At 36.6% G+C, this 19,560-nt stretch overlaps 1 protein-coding gene across 2 annotated transcripts in view; it reads right to left on the bottom strand.

Annotated features, from left to right (window-relative positions):
* TAX1BP1 (Tax1 binding protein 1) overlaps positions 1–19,560 on the bottom strand; it is a 64,441-nt gene continuing 44,881 nt past the window's right edge. For both annotated transcript variants that reach the window (XM_075706556.1, XM_075706558.1), the window contains 7 exons: positions 19,378–19,496; positions 17,829–17,954; positions 15,832–15,903; positions 9,992–10,166; positions 9,506–9,654; positions 1,806–1,891; positions 1–1,144 (listed from right to left, as the gene is read on the bottom strand). In XM_075706556.1, coding sequence (XP_075562671.1) covers positions 943–1,144; positions 1,806–1,891; positions 9,506–9,654; positions 9,992–10,166; positions 15,832–15,903; positions 17,829–17,954; positions 19,378–19,496 — 929 coding nt within the window. In that variant the 3' untranslated portion in view covers positions 1–942. The remainder of the gene's footprint in view (positions 1,145–1,805; positions 1,892–9,505; positions 9,655–9,991; positions 10,167–15,831; positions 15,904–17,828; positions 17,955–19,377; positions 19,497–19,560) is intronic.

The following is a 19,560-nucleotide window of genomic DNA, read 5'->3' as shown; positions in this document are numbered from 1 at the left end:
TCCATGAATAGTTTTGCTTTTAATGTAACAAGACTACTGTACAACAAGTGGAAAGCAAATTTACTTAATACAGTTAAAGTAAATATAAAATGTTTAGATATACACACATGTTTTTACTTATTGGAAAGAAAAGTTAAAATGCAGAAGATTTTAAAAGCCCAAAGCCAAAAGGAACACAATTCACTGTTGTGAAAATAGAACAATATTTTCTACTGAATGCAATTGCAACATAATGGCAATGATTTTTTTAAACAATTACTTTTAGGCATTTAAGCACAGCGGTTTCTTTCAACTCAAAAGTACTGCCTTGAGGTATAACATACTTAATTGAACATTATCCCTTAAGGCAAACATTCTGTATGTAAAACTGAAGTATTTGCCATTCCTTTCGTTGCAAGCATGTAATCACACAGTACATGCATCTACAGTTCAGAAATGTACTAGAAAACTATATTTTCATAGGGTAAGTAACTCAACTTTCCAATTTAACTGTTACTCAAAGAAAAACTACACAACTTTGCTAGGAGAAACATCTGTTTATTACATTTTTAATCGTGCCTCAGTTATCACGGTCAAGAGAAACCCTAGGTGTTTTGGTGGCCTTTTTATGTAGCTGAAGAGCAGCATGACGCTGGTCTCGTTTTTTCTGAGGCTAACCAATTCTTGTGTCCTTAGAAGTTCCAATAAGTAGGGGAATAAATAGCTACATACACAACAAGGTGGGGTTTTGTGAGGTTTTTTTTTTAGCATAATGTTAGGTAGAGAGAGAGAAGATAACCCAATAGCAGCTTACAGCCACGATTTATCACGGCTCCCATTAGAGTACATCAGCTTTTAATCAGAAGTTTGCACTGTTACCAAAAAGCCACACTGGTTTTGTTCCGTAGGTGGGCTACTCAAAGTTGTGGGGTTTTTTTAAGCTGCACTGCAAAACAAAAGTATTTAATCAAAATTTAATACGTTCTGATCAAAGTGCGTCTGAACGTGCCTCTCGAACCCTTGCTGATCGTAGTCGGGCGGGAACTGCTCGCTGCACATGGGGCACACCTTCCAGTGACTCTCAACGTGTTCCTCAAACTTGCTCTGGTCATAGTTAGGTGGAAACATCACATCGCAGAGAGGGCATTTCTTGTGCACATCGAAACTTCATGAGGAGGTGGAGAGAAAGAAAAAAGGAAACAGTTACTTAATCCGCTATTACAAAAGAAAATACAAAAGTAGGATCCCGTTGCCACCAACGTTGAGAGCTTTACTACAAACTTAAATTTGAGCAGACTTTGTATCGAAGCAAGTATCATACAGCTAATTTAAACGTCTTTGCTGAAAGTGCTCAATACAGTTAAAGCAGTTTTACACAGGAATTCCAAAATAACCTGGCATTTTAAAAGCGACATAATTTTGACGTAATTCCAGCTACCACTGAATACAAATCTATTGAATGTCTTAATGGCCAAGCAGTTTCATGGGAAACCACTCTCTCTGCTCATAAATGCTTGCTCTTAGCAAACATAACACTTTATAAAAGCTCTAAACTTAGGTTCACAATTAGGTTGCAACGAGAGGGTGAAAAACAAAAGTTATTCATTCATTTACTGAATAAATTGTCCACATTCCATCAAAATAAGGTATAACACAAACAGCCTATCCAAGTCTAACAGCATATTCTCTGACAGTCAGTTGTAAACCAAACATTCATTGAAAACGCTTAAGAGTTTCTCATCTCCACCCCCCACCCCTGAGTAAAAAAGTCCAGTTACGTAGAAACCCATCCATGCCATGAAAGACCAATAAAAGACAACATTTACCTGGAATCAAAGCAGAAACCTGTTCCGCGTTCATGCAAGAGAAGACTTGGAGGGTCAGGAGCAGAAGGTACAGTGTTGTCATCATCCTATTTAAAAAAAAAAAAAAAGGAAGTATTTTAAGTAATACCCACTAGGAACAGCTTTTTTTCTTTCCCCTCCAAATACATTTTTGTCATCAAGCATAAACACGGTTGAAATTTACCTTCCATTTTATAATCTCTGCGGCCTAAGTTTTACTTGAGTGTACAAAAGGGAGAGGTGGCTAATGAACATGAACAGCTAAACACAGACCGCCTTATGACCTCGTGCCTAGAGCAGAAATCCGCACCAGTACCACTAGAATGCTTCTACTAAGGCAGCAGCTAAGGAAACGCAGGTCACCTCGCTGCTAATGCCCGGGGGCTAAGTCTGAACAGAGAAACCTGTGTTAAACTGAATGGAGGGCATCACGCTACAAACCATAATAGCATTTTATCAAGAGCGAAAAGTCAAAAATAAATTTGAGACAGTAGAACATCAAGTCAGACTTTAAAAATCTGTCAATTTACATTTTGGGGGGGTGGGGGGTGGGGGTGGAATGGGGAACCACACTGATTTCAATTCACACGCTGGCCTCCCAGCAGTCAGTTTTGAGCGATCTGCGCACGCTGCTCTCAGCAGCCAAGCGTGTCACACGTTTCACGCTGCCGTCAGGCACATCAGCTAAATTGCCCTGTTCGGCTGCTTCCTCTCATCAGCTCTGTCAGTCGCGCTCTCCCTTCACGGGCACTAACAGCACATAAATAGCTGCAGCAGGCACTGATGAGGCTCGCTCTGCTGACGGACAAGCGGGTTTGCCTCAGAGCTTCCATCAGGTTAGGAAGGCAGGTCGGCCTCGAGGGAATATGCTGCTCCTCACTTCTCGTGAAAGAAGAAGGAAATCTGCCTGTGATGGGAAATTCTCAAGCAGAAAAATGAATACCTAGAGTGACCAGATTCTGAGAGTTCCCTTCTGACAAGCAAGGGGTCAGAGCACTTACATTTTGCATGTTTCGGGTTTGGGTTTTTTTTTTAATTCTGCGATGACATTATTATGAATTAGGATTTAAATAAGCACAATGATGTAAGCAAACACAATTAGGGGAAGAAAACGGTACAAAAGGAAAACAAGAAAGCAGCAGGAAAATCAGAACTGTGTTTGTAAACCCATTCTTTATGCAGCATAAAGCTATTTATTATACAGCATCTTGATTCTATTCTGCTATTAGATAATGCAGCACAAAGCCTACTCATTTCAACGTGGGACTGTAAGTAAATTCAGCAAGATTTCCGAAATGTCAACTCCTAGTTCATTTTCCTTTTCATCTCAAAGACGAGTTAACATGCAAGAATTATGAGTTATCTAGCAGATCTTCAAAAACAGATGTGCAAGGGACCATATATAACGGCATACATGCTCTACGGTTCACACAGATAACCAACACCTATATTGAAACATATTTCATTTTTAGGCTAACACGCTTTGTCCTTCTGAAGAGTTAATGGAAACAGGGCAGGATGGGAAGATTCCCTCAATATTTTTCTTCTCTTGACAACAGCTGTTTAGTTTCAACCATTTAACATTTCCATTAAGCAGGTAGTGGGGCTTGCTGTGACAGATGCTAGCAACAGACACATTTTCCTGTCTAACTTGCTTGCTTTGCACCTGCAGTAAAAAGGGCATACGAGTTTTAAAATATTATTTGTTCCTTTTGTCACAAAAGAAGTAGGATGTATGTATTAAAGAAGAAAAACTATTTAAAGTACTCTTGTGCTACAATGCTACAGCTTAGAGAGTGCCAAAAACATGACAAATTTGCTGAACACCAGACTGTAAGCAGACCAGGACTTATCTGAGAAAATGAATGTGCATCTTCCTTCAAAAAACCACTTCCACTACAAACACAGGCCTAATTAACATTGAAATCCTTTAGAAAAGACTTTCTTATAATTCTTTACTGTTTATCACTCAGTTACTTCTTGAACACAGGGCGTTTTTGTCACAGCACTTGGCAATACTTGGTTACAAATGCCAAGGTGGACGAGGTACTTCTCTGGTGCAAGGGCTCTTCAGCCTCAAATTCCTTAAGTAAACTTTGTTTAGGACAGACTAGCAGACCCAATGACAAATGCATACGTTATTCATTGTATTAAGGGTTATTAATTTCAGTTGAATACGGAGTCAGGATTTACCAAGGCTCAATATTAACTTGGTATATAAGGGCATTAACCAAAATTATGTGGCTAACACAGTACAGATGGGGCTCTCTTCCCATTCCAAATTATTAATACATTCAACAAAACCCAACTTTCAGAAAGTTTTACACAGACCTGAAAGAAACCGCTAACCTGAATGCCCAACTGCAACAGAACACAGAACTCATCATTCCTGAAGTAATCCATCTTCCATTGCACGTGTTACACAAAGATTAAAATGTACCGAGTGGCAAGGTGAAATATGTTCAGGTAACACATTATTCAAGCAGAATTGATCTCATCCGTGTCCTCCATGCATTTACGTTAGCTGTGTCAGCAGAAACCGACTCCTTTAGCATCAGCTTCCCCACGTGCATATTTCTGCTCTACCACCACAGTCCAGGGAAAACTAATGATTTTAATTAGAATCAACAAAATGAAAACTGATTTATACACAGGTTTGCCATTTTAAAAGTTTATTTTAAAAAAATCAGCACCGCCTGTCCACCTTATACAAAGCTTGGTATGTCCTAAGGATATAGCTTTCTCATGACCCAGTTCAATTAATTGTAAAAATCATACCATGTGTTCCTTACAGTAGCTTCTGACCTGTGCACCATATAAGAATGGCAATACTAAATATGTACTGATATTATGCTGTTAAGATACAGAAAGTCTGTCTCTTTGGCGTACTTTTACTCTTGGCCAAGTATATAAAGAAAGATCAGTTCTTAACCTTTTGTTATGCTTAACCCAAACAAGAAGAATGCAAATCTATGTTGAGCATACCTCAAAGTGCATATTACAGATACTACTGTATAATTAGAGAATGGTCAAACAGTAACAGTGAGAACCTTATCTTAGTCTGAGAGTATTTCACAGCTATTCTAATTACAAGTTATACTATACAGTATACCATCACCAATAACTAAAAATTCTCATGCACTGCCCTGGGCTAACTTGGAACTTCGGGAAAACACAGAAAATTTCCCATAGTATTGCACTCCTACAGCTATTTCTGTCACTTCAGATGGACAGAACTCCTAAAGCGTACCCTGTAAAACACAGAACTGTATGAAGGGAGAACAGATCTTACTCATCTTGGCTCACAATCACTTGCTGCTCAGTTTCTTCCAGCTGGTATAACCAATGATACAGTCTTTATTCTTATACATTATGTTACATATGCTTTTCAACCTGGCATTTAAAAACCGATCACTCTCCCATGGTAAAACTCATCCCCTGAAGACTCAAAAGCTGAAACGAGAAGGCTAGTGGAAACTGCTTTACAGAAAGAGTTTGACAAGAATTGCTGGGAGGCCAGGCCTCAGTGGCTCAGCCGATGCTGTATTGTAAGCATAGGCATCAGCTTACTCTCAAGACCCCAGGGCTGAGTCACCCAAGTTATTTGAACGGAAGCCCATATTCTGTATTTTGAGAAAGGGACAGTTTAATCTGCCCTTTGTGTAGACCCAGAGCCAGCTTTTTTGCACTCCAGACCGATGGCCAGGGGCACTGCTGCACATCCTCAGTCAAGACCTCTACAATGCCCTGAAGTGAGGTAACACCATTGATGTGTGGCCTCAGGTCCTCACGAAAAGAGTCTGATGGCACGCGCCCACAGGCTGACACTCTGGTTATGTAGCATAACAAGTGCCAGGCCTTCAGAAGTCAGAAGTCTGGATATCTAGGTTAACGACTATAAAGGATACCTTTAACATCATGACTTAACTAGTATCACTGGACTGTTACTCTGACTCTTTAAAAATTGCCATAATGAGTTCCAGAGATCATATGAATCATAAAGATAAATATAGTATTACACAACAAAGCATGTTAAAAAAAAAGGGGGGGGGGGGGGTGCCACTAGAAGAAGGGAAAGTAAGACATTAACTGTCAGAAATAAGCACAACTCACCTAGTTTTATCAAAACTAACCAATTTTGTCTCAAGTACTGCTTTAGTGATTACAAGTGTAATCAGTTCCAAGACTGCCAAAGAGAAATTAAAACCAAAGCCATGTGACACTACAGAGACCCTTAACTTGAACAATCCCCATCTGATTTCTACAGATCATTTTAACACACAGCAGTAAGTGAAGCAATACCCACCTTAAGCTTTAAATAATAAATGAACAGCCACGCCGCTAATGCGTAGTGCGGGTAAACTGGAAAGAAGAGTACATACATTTTCTTTCTGTGATTCAGCTCTGCTGTGTGAGTGAAATCAAACAAACTCTTTTGGGTCTCTCTACCCATCTGCAAGCAGTCTGGTCTCCCAAGAGGTACCTGGATAACAACTGCTCCTTTTATGTCTATCCTACACAAAAGATAGTAATTGACTGCCAGGGTAAGATCAGGCTAATCAAGTGTAGTGGGTTGGGTTGGTTTTTTGTCGTGTTTTTTGTTTGTTTGTGGGGTTTTTTTCCTAGAAGAAAGGCCATTTTTGATTCATCTCAAAAAATATCCTGACCTGGTTGCCAGTTGCCAAAAGTTACACCCTCCCACCAATTTACTGTGACTAACAACATTGTTTAAGAGTCTCAGCATAGTTATTCTGGGCTTATTGCCAACTCTAATCAGAAGTACATTTCTAAAACTCACACTTTAGCATTAAAAAATACATATATGTTTTGTTTATGGATCTCTCCTGTACATACCTGTTTCTAGAAATTATTTGCTCCAAATTATTACATTTTGGTCAATTACGGGAGCATGAGCAAATGGAAAGTTAGTGCTGAGTAGACGATGGCAGGAACTTGCGGCAAGTCAACTATTCTACACAAAATCACTACTGTGTGCATGCTCATGTGGCATGATTAACACAGACCAGCTTATCCCTCTCTGAAATCACCGTGTAATTTGCTTAAGAGTTCCAAAAGCCAAAGCTATGAAGAACTCCAGAAAGCCTTTGAGTCATACAAAACTGATGTTTTTCATGTCAACCAAACACACAGAAGAGCCCATTCCCAAGGAACAAAGCTTCGGGAGGAACAAAACTGGAACACAATAGGAACATTAAACTAAAGTTCTGATGCATTTGCAGATGTATCCTTACTTGGTCTTCAACTCAGTGTAAATGAATCATAGAATGACAGAATCGTTTAGGTTGGAAAAGACCTTTAAGATCATCCAGTCCAACCATTAACCTAACATTACCAAGTCCATCACTAAACCAATTAAGGGTAGAGTAGCAGTTTCATGTTTCCTGGCTTGGTGGCTGGATTATTTATAATGAAAGTAAAAACTAGGAATCATTAAGACTAGAAAGGACCTCTAAGGTCATCATTCCAATCATCAACCCAACACCACCATGCTCACTAAACCATGTCCCAAAGTGCCCTGTCTACCCATTTATTGAACACTTCCAGGGATGACGACTCCACCACCTCTCTGGGCAGCCTGTTCCAATGCTTGACTACACTTTCCGTGAAGAAATTTTTCCCAATATCCAATCTAAACCTCCCCTGGCTCAGCTTGAGGCCATTTCCTCTTGTCCTATCGCTAACTACTTGGGAGAAGAGGCCAACAGCCACCTCACTACACCCTCCTTTCAGGTAGTTGTAGAGAGCAATAAGGCCACCCCTCAGCCTCCTCTTCTCCAGGCTAAACAACCCCCACTCCTCGTAAGGCCTGTGCTCCAGACCCTTCACCAGCTTCGTTGCCCTTCTCTGAACACCTTTTCTTCTTAGAGGGAAACCTCCTCCAACAAAAGGCTCTAGATCTTACTGGTTTAAAAATAGATAGAATTGCATCTCAAACAGCTTATTTTAAAAAACAGTGCAACAAATGGTAATCTCTTCATATTTATCATTTTAGATTTGCTGTTTCTTCTGCACAAGTGACAGGCTCTCCTTTATAATGAATTACCTACATAAATGGCAGTCTTCCCTGGTTATTTCTTTAAATACTGCATTAGAACTGTTTTCTCTCCAGCATAGCACTAAGTCTCTCTAGAAAGATTCTTGCAACTACTCAGTTCCATGTAAATTTGTACACTACATAGCCTATTTCTGCAAGGAGCAAGCAACTGATTCTGATTTGAAAATAAAACAATAAAGATATAAATTATTTGATTTAAAGGCACCTTTTCCTCAAGTTGAACTTTATTTAAGCCTGTTATATTCCATCTCTTTACAAAAATCCAAGTTGTGTCAGCAAATGAGCACAAGACTCTAGCACTGTTTCTCTTGGGTTTGCAAGAGGGCAAAGCACATAGATCAGAAAGAACACCCTGCTAATTAAACTGAAGCAGATGACTAAAGAAGAGAAGAGCTTGTCATATGTAGTATCTACGTCAAGAATGATCAGATTAAATATGCAAAATGTGAAGTAAAGGTGGGCAACAGCATTAAGCTCACATTCTAGATCTCGAACAGGCTGCAAAAGTTCTGACAGTTTCTCTAATTATTCACAGTAATGGACATTGGGGGCAAAAGGTAGGAGGGAGAAATACATTTTTCTCCATTATAGGTGCTGAGCACCAGGGCTAAAATCATGCCTGTCTGAACACTGATGAGTTTCTGCAAAGGTTAATAGCAATTAAATGTGGCAAACTAGACTAAATGAGAAACAGGTCATGATACCACTGTACTTGCAAAGAGCACAATACTTTGCAGAAAGGTATTTCTTGTTTAATATTTTTGAAGGTGCAATAGTACTTAGAATAAGAGTAGTAAGTCTGTTCCTGTTCCCATGAAGTCATACATACAGTCCAGTTTATTACAGAAGCCAATTTACTAAAACCATTTTTTATACCAGAACATGCAAGTTAACTGTATTAAAAAGCTAACCAGTTTCTACTTAAAACATACAAAGCCCTAAAAAGTAAATCAGTGAGAATCTGTCACTTTCAGTTTAGTCAGCTTTAGATAAGTCAACTAGCTCTTTCAAATACATGTCTAACAGCAAAAAACATTCAAAATGGAGATTAATAAATGAAGATTTGCAAAAGACAGAACAAAAGAGTAATACATTAGAATGAAATATCCAATAAGATACAAATTTTCATTCAGCATTTAACTGAAAATACTTGTATCACAATCCTTTACATTTTTATTTGTTCTGTTACAATTTAGTTCCCACATTCAAATTACGAGTAAGACATGGCTACATTTTGAGCCCTCATTCTACCATACAGTAGGAAAAAAAAAAAATCAGAAATCTGAGTTGAGATTACTTGGATTTTTCTAATTCAGTATTTAAAAAGATTAAGAAGCTACTGTCCTAATACCAAAACAAGCTGCTAGTAACTGAAGAGACTGGGGGAACAAGTATATTATGATCAATTGATGTGCAGAGTTTTCTCCTTCAAAGCAAGCAAAATGCACCTAAAACACTGTTCAGGGAAAAGAAAAATCAATTCCGGATTTACATAATAATAAGTCAGGCTTATCAGATACTGAAAAACCTATATGCAACTCTTGATTACTCATAAGTAAATATATCAAGGAAAAAAAAACAATAATAATAAAAAAAGGTAACTTGCATTGCTATCCTCAGGATCTTCTAAGCCGTCAGGCCGACTAAGATTGCGCGAAGGCTGACTACACACTACATCATCTTCTAGCTCCCAAAAGGAAGTTCTAACAGGTGGTCTTTGGATCTCATCAGGATTAAAAGCGCCATCTGCTCCATCTGAAGAAAAATTAATTAGAGCATCTTTGTTCAATAGAGTTTGTATTTTGAGATTAAAGATGTGCTACCTTACATTTGAAAATCAAGACTTAAACACATCTTCACTTTAGATAATATAAAGCAATAGAAATCACCTTTTTCAAAAGGTGTTTCTTTAAAACTTTGTTTATCTTAATGATTCTCATCTGCAAAATAAAGGCACTTTATTAAATCCTCATCAATCAATAAAGGCTCTCTACACCAGTATAAAGATTGTTGGCACTTAACGTGCATTAAATGAGCCATTGCTTTTGAAACAGTGAGAGAGAAATTATATTGGCAGGTGGAATTTACTTACCTCTTCTTTCCTGAATTGCATAAGGATTTCCATATTGCAATACTGGTAGCCTGCTTGGCACCGCAGGAACTGGTCCATTTTCCTCCGAATATGGGTTGCGAAAATGTAATGTCTGCTGTGAAATCTGTCCTTCCATCATCCTTCCGGCTTGATTTCCAGATGGCCTGCCAAGTTCCTAAATAATGCAAAGTTTAAAATGTAATTAACCTGTGGAGTCCTAGAAAAGTTTGAAATTTTTGTGAAATACTTAGATTTGTTTTTAAAAGTACATCTGCTAACCTTCCCAATGTCTTTTCACCTTACTCTAGTGCCAAATAGACCATACATACCAAAAATAGTCAATGAAGAAAATACAAAGAAGATACTTTATTTTTTTCTCATTTTGTCACCAGTTAATTCAAATTACATAAACAGAACAGATTTTCAAGAAGTATCTGCATCCTTTTTAAAATGAAAAGTCAGTTAAATAGGTAAAAAATGGGTGGGTTAGCAGTAACAACTAGAGATAACGTGCAGCGAGAAAAGTTTTTAAAAGTTACAATTAAAAATATCATATCATACCATACCATTCAAGAATGCACCATTTTAAGTATGTGAAGTATATATATGTACATACTTGACATAATTCCCTATGAATTCTTGAGTGGCAGATATTTTAAGAACTATCAAGTGCATTGTCCTGGATCCTTTCTGATAGCTAATAGCAGAACATTTACCTACATGAAGTGTAACTTAACATTAGCTAAGCTGAGCTCAAGGCTGTCACTTTCAGTAGGAAATGAAAAATGTTAGAACAAACTTTTGCTCAATGTCCTTCACATGTATACACACACACAAAGAAACCAGCACGGATATTTTAGAAGCAGTGTCATGTGTTTTCTACAATATAACTTCCTTAAAAAGTTACCCTTACTTGCATACAGTCATGTGTGCACATTAAGCTCTGTACGTTATTTGCAGGCGTGTTAGACGTAGCTGTGTTTAAAACTGGAAGAGAATTACTTTGTTCAAATGCAGAGATCCTATCAAACAAACTATACCTACAGAGGCAAAGATCCATTACTTTTCCTTGTTCTCAGTTCCTTTAAAAATCCATTTTTAAATCTGTGATGAAATACGTTAAACTGGTTGGACCAATTCTGTCTTTGTTTGTGATTCTGCTTGGTGATCATGTTCCACTTGTAATTATTAGGAGTTTTTTTAGTTGTTATTATTATGTCAAAATATTTCTATTACCATCATACCAAGTATAGCCAAAAACTCCCTTGTCCTAGTCACTGCTAACACAGCTGAAACATGGGGAGAGGGGAAAAAAGAAAACAACGAGGTAGTGAGACAGGTTAACATGTTAACCAGTGGTTTCTACATCAATAGCATGAAGTTGTCAGCTTCTTAGTGGGCCTGAGCGAAAGGCTAGTTTGCAGGAGCACCCTGAAGAAAATACTGTTATTCAGTGGAAATCTCTCTCCAAAACATAACAAAATAGCATGGAGAAAAGTGCCTAAGTATGCACATTTGAAAATCTAACAGAAAAATGATGAAGCATGGTCTCACAGATCAATTGATAATACTTGAATAAGGACAGAAAGAAGACAGAGAATGGTAGGTCAGGAAAGATCTGGAAAGGATCCTGAAAGCATAACAAGAAGCTCCTGATAAATGCAGTGGAGGCTGACAGTCAAAACAATAGGCTAGGAAAATGCTGTGTACCCTACACCACTTTCTGAATGAAAACAAGTGAGAAAAGGTTTCCCCCATCAAGGCCAGAATGGGCTACAGAAGTGTGACAATTCTGTCGAAGTTCTGGGCAAGATTTTTAACTTGATGGACAGCTGGAGGACACCACGTTACAGATACTTCACATCAGCAGGATTTAGGTAAACACTGGGAATATAAAAATTTAAAAATGGGTCAGATTGAAGACAATTTGCTCTATCATTCTGGACTATAACCTAGGTATGGTGGTCACACCACTAGCAATCATGCAAAGGCCCCTGAATGTATATGTAAACTCATCACTACTTACTAGACTGACTGATTAATTCTCTATTTTTTTATACCATTCAGACAATTGATTCTAGGAAGGAAAGCTATTACTCAAGGTTGGTATTTTCTATTTATATTAACAAATAGAGATCAGTGCTATTTCTCACAATGGTAATCCAGACTAGGTTACTTATTTCAAATAATATTTATACTAGAAGTATCATATGGAACAAAACTGCACTTGTACTACTGTCTAATTACAAATGAGTGGATTTTAAATCCATGAGAAATTGTATTTTCATACACAGATTCCAAAGTTATTACACTTCCTGTGAAAAATAATTTGTCCTCTGTGAACCTAACGAGCAAAGTTCTAATTCATCCTTCTTCCTCCTTCTTTATATCCTCACCTACTTTATATATACATATACTTACAGTTTAGCAAGGGTATGTATGTAGCTTACTTCCAAAATTCAGTGTTTTCATCCGAAATATAAAATTGTTGAATTTGAGGGGGTTTAATTCTGTTGTTTAAATATTTGTATCAGAAAGGCAATTAATTGTTTCTGAAAAGCTCAAACAGAACTCTTCAAAAATTAACATACTTAAAATTCTAGATTCTTGCATACAATCCATATAGCAATTATTATAAACTACTAAAGGGTTTTTATAATTTATAAACCGTTAAAACTCTAAGCCAATATATATGTTATAAGACAGTAATTAAAGTGACTTAAGTGTGGTCAGTGCATCAGCTGTAATTCATCCAAAGAAAAGTCTTTCTCATCCTTCCATTTCATAAAATAGGGTAAGGAAAAGAGAGCATGTATGCCAAGAATATCCAAAGGAATATGCCATTCACAATTCAGAACCAAGCAAAAAATTGAGACGTAAAAATGAAAATAATAATTAAAAAATAAAGACTGTTAAGACAAGATATGCTTTCCAACAATTTTATTCTTTCTGGTTAGCATTTTCTTCTGGATTCTCTGGGTCCATGTTTAGTATTTGCTAATGTAATGTTAACAAAAACCTCAAAGGCGGAAGTGTGCATTTTCCCCAAAAGACTTTGAATCGAAACTTAAATCCCAGACTTCAATTAGCAATTCAACTACATAAGTAAAATGTCTCAGTTATTAAAACAAACAACTTAACATATTTTTCTTAAAAACAGGAAATCTTCAGCTGAAACACTAGAATACAAAAATGCAAAATCAAGTAGCAGTAACTACTCTGAAAACAAAACAACACTCAAATAAAAAAAGACTGAGATTATACATTTATTGTTATATACGTACTATCAGGTTTTGGACACAAAGGGTTTGGACTCCAACAGCAACATTATAAAGTCATTTTCAAACAGGAAAAAAATAGTATCTACAAATGGTAAGGCAGCTTACAGAACGTTATCTTTATGGAGCACTGGCCTTCAAAACAGTAGTGTTTACTTTCTTTTAGAAAAACCTTCTAATACAGGACAACACAATTTCTGCCTAACACCCTCCGATTAAAATATCCTCCTGTAGATACGATATAAAATTATGCTAGCATTACTTTAGATTTATAGACTAAATTGCATATATGATTGAAATGGTTAGGGTTAAATGGTTAGGATTACATCTTAAAGTTTTACTGGGCATGTAAAATCGAAATAATTAATCTTTACTCAATACAAAGCAGGAACAATTAATTATCAGTGAAATTAAGATTTTTCCTTCTTAAAATCAATTTCTTCTGCAATATGGAAGCAGTTTAGAATGAGAGGTAGTGGCATTAATACTTTAATTTTAGCATCACATAAGATTAAAACAGAATGTAGATCAAAGTGACTGTAAAAAGGTGCTGTAAAATAGCCTTAGCCAGAAGTTGGACAGCTAGGGTAGAGACTGATAAAAAAAAAAAAAACCTACCAAATTCAAAGGCTATGTAAGTATGTAAATAAAATAGAAACCAAGTAATTTTATAGGTTTGAAGAGACAGCAAATGAACATTTTTAGCATGCTATGTTTGCTGACATTTATAAACAAACACTGATAATGGAGTATAAATTGAAAAGCTGTTTACTATACTGTGCTTAACCTTTTAAATCATGGTTCCAGTCTAGCAAGGCACTTTGATTCTTCTTTGTAATGTAAATATCTATAAATTTGGTAGACAAAGTTCCAAGCTTTTATAAGCTCCACACATTATTATTACAGTTGTTCTCCTTCTTACGTGTGGTGTTTAAAATTACTCCCTCCAGCCAAACTACAATTCATCAAAACTCAACTTTTATTTTGCTTTCTTTTGAATTAGAAAAATATGAGGGATCTATTAAAAATTACATCTTTGGTAAGAAAAAAACCCCATAATTTAAATACCAGCTACTTGAGAATCTAGAATTTTACAAAATACTTAACTAGCTTAATCTGAAATAAGTTTGATTTCAATCTATCAGTACGCAAATTCTGGTTTTTGCTAAGTATTTGTTCATACTGGATTTTCTAAGTAATCTGAACATTCCTATCTTTTCCACAATATCGTGCAATACTATCCAAAAGTAATAAAGACATTTCATTATTTCACTTTTCAGTAAAACCTAGCTTTGATTAATTGTCATATAATACCTTAGAGGTACTTCCAACATTAGAACATTAGCATTAATATTTCAGAATGTCTGGTTTAACACTAATGGTAATGAATTTGATTAGACAGTGAACTCCTGAAAGTAGCAGTCCATTTTCTATCATATATTTAAAAATCAGAGTACTGCTTGTGTATCTATCTTTCCTGATAAAGATATTTGTCCAGTTGTAGGTTACCCAAGTCACTACTGTCACATGTCAAGCTACTCCTATTATTACAAGCAGTCACTAAGAGAACTGCAGATGTCAAAAGGATTTGGTTGTATGCACACATCATGAAAAACCTGGAGATTATACTTCTGAAATGACTACATCTCTAGCTATAGCACAACACTGGATAAGAGCAAAAATAATCCTAACCAGTGATGGAAAAAATAAACTGTCGAGCTAGGTGTGTACCATTCACGTCTTACACCAGGATTCCGAAGGGAGTAAGGTTTACTAATTGTGCTGCCTGTCAGCCAGTAACTGCTGAAAGTATCAGGGAGAGTCTGTCTCAAAGAAATGAAATTCCTGCAAGTTTGCTTAACTGATGCTCCCTCAGAGGACAGGAAGGCTGCAGCATGAGCTCAACAATCATCTTTTCTGTTTGGCCAAGAAGCACATGCACTAAGCTGGTATCAGCCTCTGGACACAACAGGGCTGAACCTCTTTCCCTAAGAGATGCAGGGAAGTAAAGGAGGAAGGAGTCTCGAAGTCTACTGAAAACTTGTAGAAAAAGAGTGATGCTGCTGAGATAAGAAAGGAATATAGGAATTCCTACCAGTTTTTGTCCTATTTCTGTGAACCGTATAGCTAGATGCAATTTCAGATTATTAATTTACACAAAATAATCCCTATCTGCAAACAGAAATAATTATTTTAGATCCTGGATCCAGTATCATTCTAGACAGGAACAAAGAAGTAATTTTTGACACCGTAATGTTTTTGTTAGATTATATGTAGAAAATATTCTCCAACACTATTAAAGAACAATAAACAACAATATTTTCAAAGGCTGTCAGTTTGGGCAAGTTGGTATACTGTAGTATACATTTTTTAAAAAATGTATTAGTATTACTAACAGAATTTGTAGTTTGAAATGTCAATTCATTTTGACAAAATATCCAAATATGGAAAAGTATGTTTAAAGAGTAAACAAATTCTCACTTAAAAATAAACTGCAATTCCTCAAACCAAAGAACCTCACAAGCGTTAATGTACAAAATTTAACAGGGATCCTGACAATACCTTCTCACTGGTAAAGAGTTCCAACTGCGATGCCAGTTCCTTTATTCGTCTCTCTTTTTCTGCCAGCTGAACCTATATGAAAGGAAGTTTAAGGTTACTATATTAGTGAATAGAAACTATTTCCCTGCATGTTACATGGTGAAAACATAAAGTTCAGTGTTTATGCTCATCTTTCAAATGGAAATTATTTTGTCTACTATAGTTACATGCAATACTTAGTACTATTACAAATCAAAACCAACAACTCTCCCTAAGTCTATCTACTGAATAACAGGAGTACATTAACAGCCTTTTCTTGCCAGTTTTCAGGGAACAGTTGTGGAATGATAAAATCCTAGGTTAAAACCCAGGAGTAGTGTCAATAATACTAATGGCAGGAGGGACACCAGTGCCCAGAAACAGTTGCAGGTTTACAAGCCTCATCTCATTATTCTAAAGGAATCCGTTGGCAAGCATTTCAGTCATTTACTTCATTCACTTCTCTCCAGCTCTTACGTCCCACCACAGGACTGAGAGAACCAAGACCTCCTTTTGCTTCAAAGACACTAAATTTGTTTCACAAACATCTACCTTGTGTCTCTGTCCGGTGCTCTGGGAGGAGATGCAACAGATACATTACACAATTCCTCCAGGCTCCCTCCTTGCTTCAAAATGATTATTTAAATAATCTTTCTCTACAAAGGGTTATTTTATTTGGATTCTGGTTACTTTGGAGACCACCTCTCCACTTGTTTTTCTAGCACATAAGCTCAATGCTCTGCACAGTTACTTTTTTTTTTTTTTTTTTAAATTCTGAAATTCCCTTTCCTAGTTCCAGTCAACTGAGAGGACTCCACTGACTGGAAAGAAAAGCTCACTTTTTCTCCCCCACCTGCACCCTCCTGAATGATAACAAGTTCTGCATTGCAGTCAAAATGCTTTCAATTTTGGAACCAATCATTTATTACTCCTGCTGTTCAGAAGTTAAAAAAAAAAACAACTTATTTTACATTAAATTATGCATGGAAACCAATCACTGATAATTAATAAAATTAAATAAATTGGAAAGAGTAATGCATTTATAAAATTGAAATTAGAGCTTTAAAAAGTGTTGAAAAAGGACAGCACTGCCTACAGAGTACCGAAATGAGCTGTAGAGTAATTCAGTATTTTATAAAGAAAAAGTGCTGTCACTTCTCATGGGAGGGGGTTCCTACTAGAAATGATACAGTCACAGTTCAATTTCATCCCTGTTCATTGCAACAGGCAACAATGGGCAACAGAGAATATTCTATCCTGTCAACTATACTATCATCACGAGACTCAAAACAAGCATAAAAGCTGGTCTTACGGATGTCTGTTGCTCTTATCTTGTCCTTGTGACCTAGAAAGCCACTTCAACATATGTATTGCTATTGCATAAACTCAAAGATTAAGGCCCCATGTAAGCTACAGCTGCCCATTAGCCTTGACTTTCTGGTGCCATGCGTTACATCACTCTAAGACTATAGTTGAGATCCTCCAAAATGAAAGTAATTCTTTCACGATGATTTTAAAAACAATGTAATCAGTCATCTTGTATCTCTCTAGTTAATTCAAATAAAATGCATTAAACATTACTATACTGGTAATGCAGCATGCAATATGAAGATTTTAGACAAATACGCCAATCAATATTCCTGCTAGTATTACAGCAAGCAACAGGGAATTAGAACTCTCTACCCCTTCTTTCCCTGTAACACAAGATTAATGTCATTTAGAAGTCTGTCTAAATCCACAAGATCAAAAGACTGATAGCCATTTGGTAGTATACTTAGCAGATCTGTCTTACTTTAAAAGAAGCATTACAAGACTGTGTTGTTTCTACAAGTGCAAAACAGATTTTCTATTTACAGCAAAAATAAATTTAGTGGTTTTTTCCCCCCATTAAAGCTTTTCATTGTTTGAACTATTAGAAACGAGCAGCTATGTTAAAAACAGGATACCATTCATTGCCATAAACAAAATCTGTAACTTACTTTATACTGATCCTCCATGGCTGCTAGCTGTAATTTTATACCCTCATTGATTTTCACTTGTTCTTTCCACTTCAGCTCCAGTTTAGCTAGTTCATCAGCATAAACACTGCATTTCATCTTCTCATCCTAAAGTAGTTTATACCATGGCATTAAATATTTACAGTTTTAAGAGATTTCCCCTCCCACCCCCAACAATGACACTGTGCAACTCCACAATTTTAGAACAAGACCATTTACAAATGGCTTTCCCAAGAAATCAAGCCTGACTCAAGATTTGAAGAGGACAAGACCACCGAACACTGAATAAATGATGTTCAATGCATATTTTTTCCTTGCCCGAGTTTTCAACAAGCTGATATTCCTCTTTAGCTTCACGGTCCAAGTTTCTTTGTATCCTAATGCTACACTATAATCATTATTATCCTTTCAAGTGTCTCACTTCAATACAAAACCTTTCCCCATGCAACTGTTACAACCTAAATATCTTTCATCCAGAAGGTCAAAAGGCAAAGCTTTCCTCACGCATCGCTACAGAAGAAATAGCCAGCAGAAGCTAATGCAGGCCCTCCATAGACAGGGTAATGAGCAGAAGTATATCACAGTTGTTACACCATGGAGAGCACATTAAAATAGAATCATCTCCTTGTGATAAATAAAAGAGAAACAAGATGATAAGCTGAGTTCTTGGCAGTTTGTGAATGTATGATGACTATTTGAGAACAAAACATACTGAAGTAGAGAAAAGTTCCAAATTTCTAATTCTAATCTTAATTCTAACTGTTCTGACTTTATATTGTTGTTATCTTTTTAATCCCCAAACAACAAGCAAACACATGAACAGAGACAAGACAAAACCCAGAAAGCATTTTTTAAACAATTCTACAACAGTCACCTTTTCACCAGCACACTGATGCAATACTCCATTGTCATACATACATCCAAACTTGCTAAATGAAAATCAAGTTAGGACTGACAGATATTAATATTTGAAGGGCATTACTATTGTGCTAACAGCACTACTGGTGCCAACTTTGGTCCAGAGAACCATATAAATGCCTTTATGTATGACCAAGCCCAAGCTAGTAGGCAGCACCCACTTGGACATCAAAACACCGTGAAAGCCCAAGACAGTCAGCTTTGGAAGGGAGTTCTTACACTTTAACAACACACTAGATAAACACTGCTATACTTGTTCCAGACATCACCTGGCTTATAGCAACATGCTGTATTTGATTTATAAAAGCAATTATACTTAAAATACAATGCAAAAAGTATTCAAAGCTTTAAGCACAGGAGTAGTAGTAGTTTTGTTCCATTTGTTTTACTGCATCTTGGTTATCCTGAGGGGTCCTTGTCCAGACTCTCTACCACCACAGATAATCAAGAAGTGACTTAACAAAAGTGTGTTTTCTAACGTTAAGATTTCTACCATAATCGCAGCGTATCAAGCAAACAAGCAAGGCAACTCAGCTGGGTAGGCTTTGTGATTTTAACACTTAGCACCTATAGCTACTTTCTGTTCAGCTTTCCGAAGCAGCCATTTACTTACTGCCAACATTTGCTTGCATTTCTTATACTTCTCTGTTTTCTCAGCAATTTCTTTATTCATTTCACGTACTTGCTCCTTTACCATGAATTCCGAAACTATATCAGATGAAATGGGGCTAACTGTGAACATTGAAGAAAAAACAAGAATATTGATTTTTTGTTCCATAAATAAGGTTTGTGTAAG

This window comes from Pelecanus crispus, chromosome 2, assembly GCF_030463565.1.
Source record: "Pelecanus crispus isolate bPelCri1 chromosome 2, bPelCri1.pri, whole genome shotgun sequence".
Lineage (NCBI taxonomy): Eukaryota > Metazoa > Chordata > Aves > Pelecaniformes > Pelecanidae > Pelecanus > Pelecanus crispus.
Note: the sequence above shows the minus strand (reverse complement) of the source record. Positions and strands in the feature narration are given on the sequence as shown.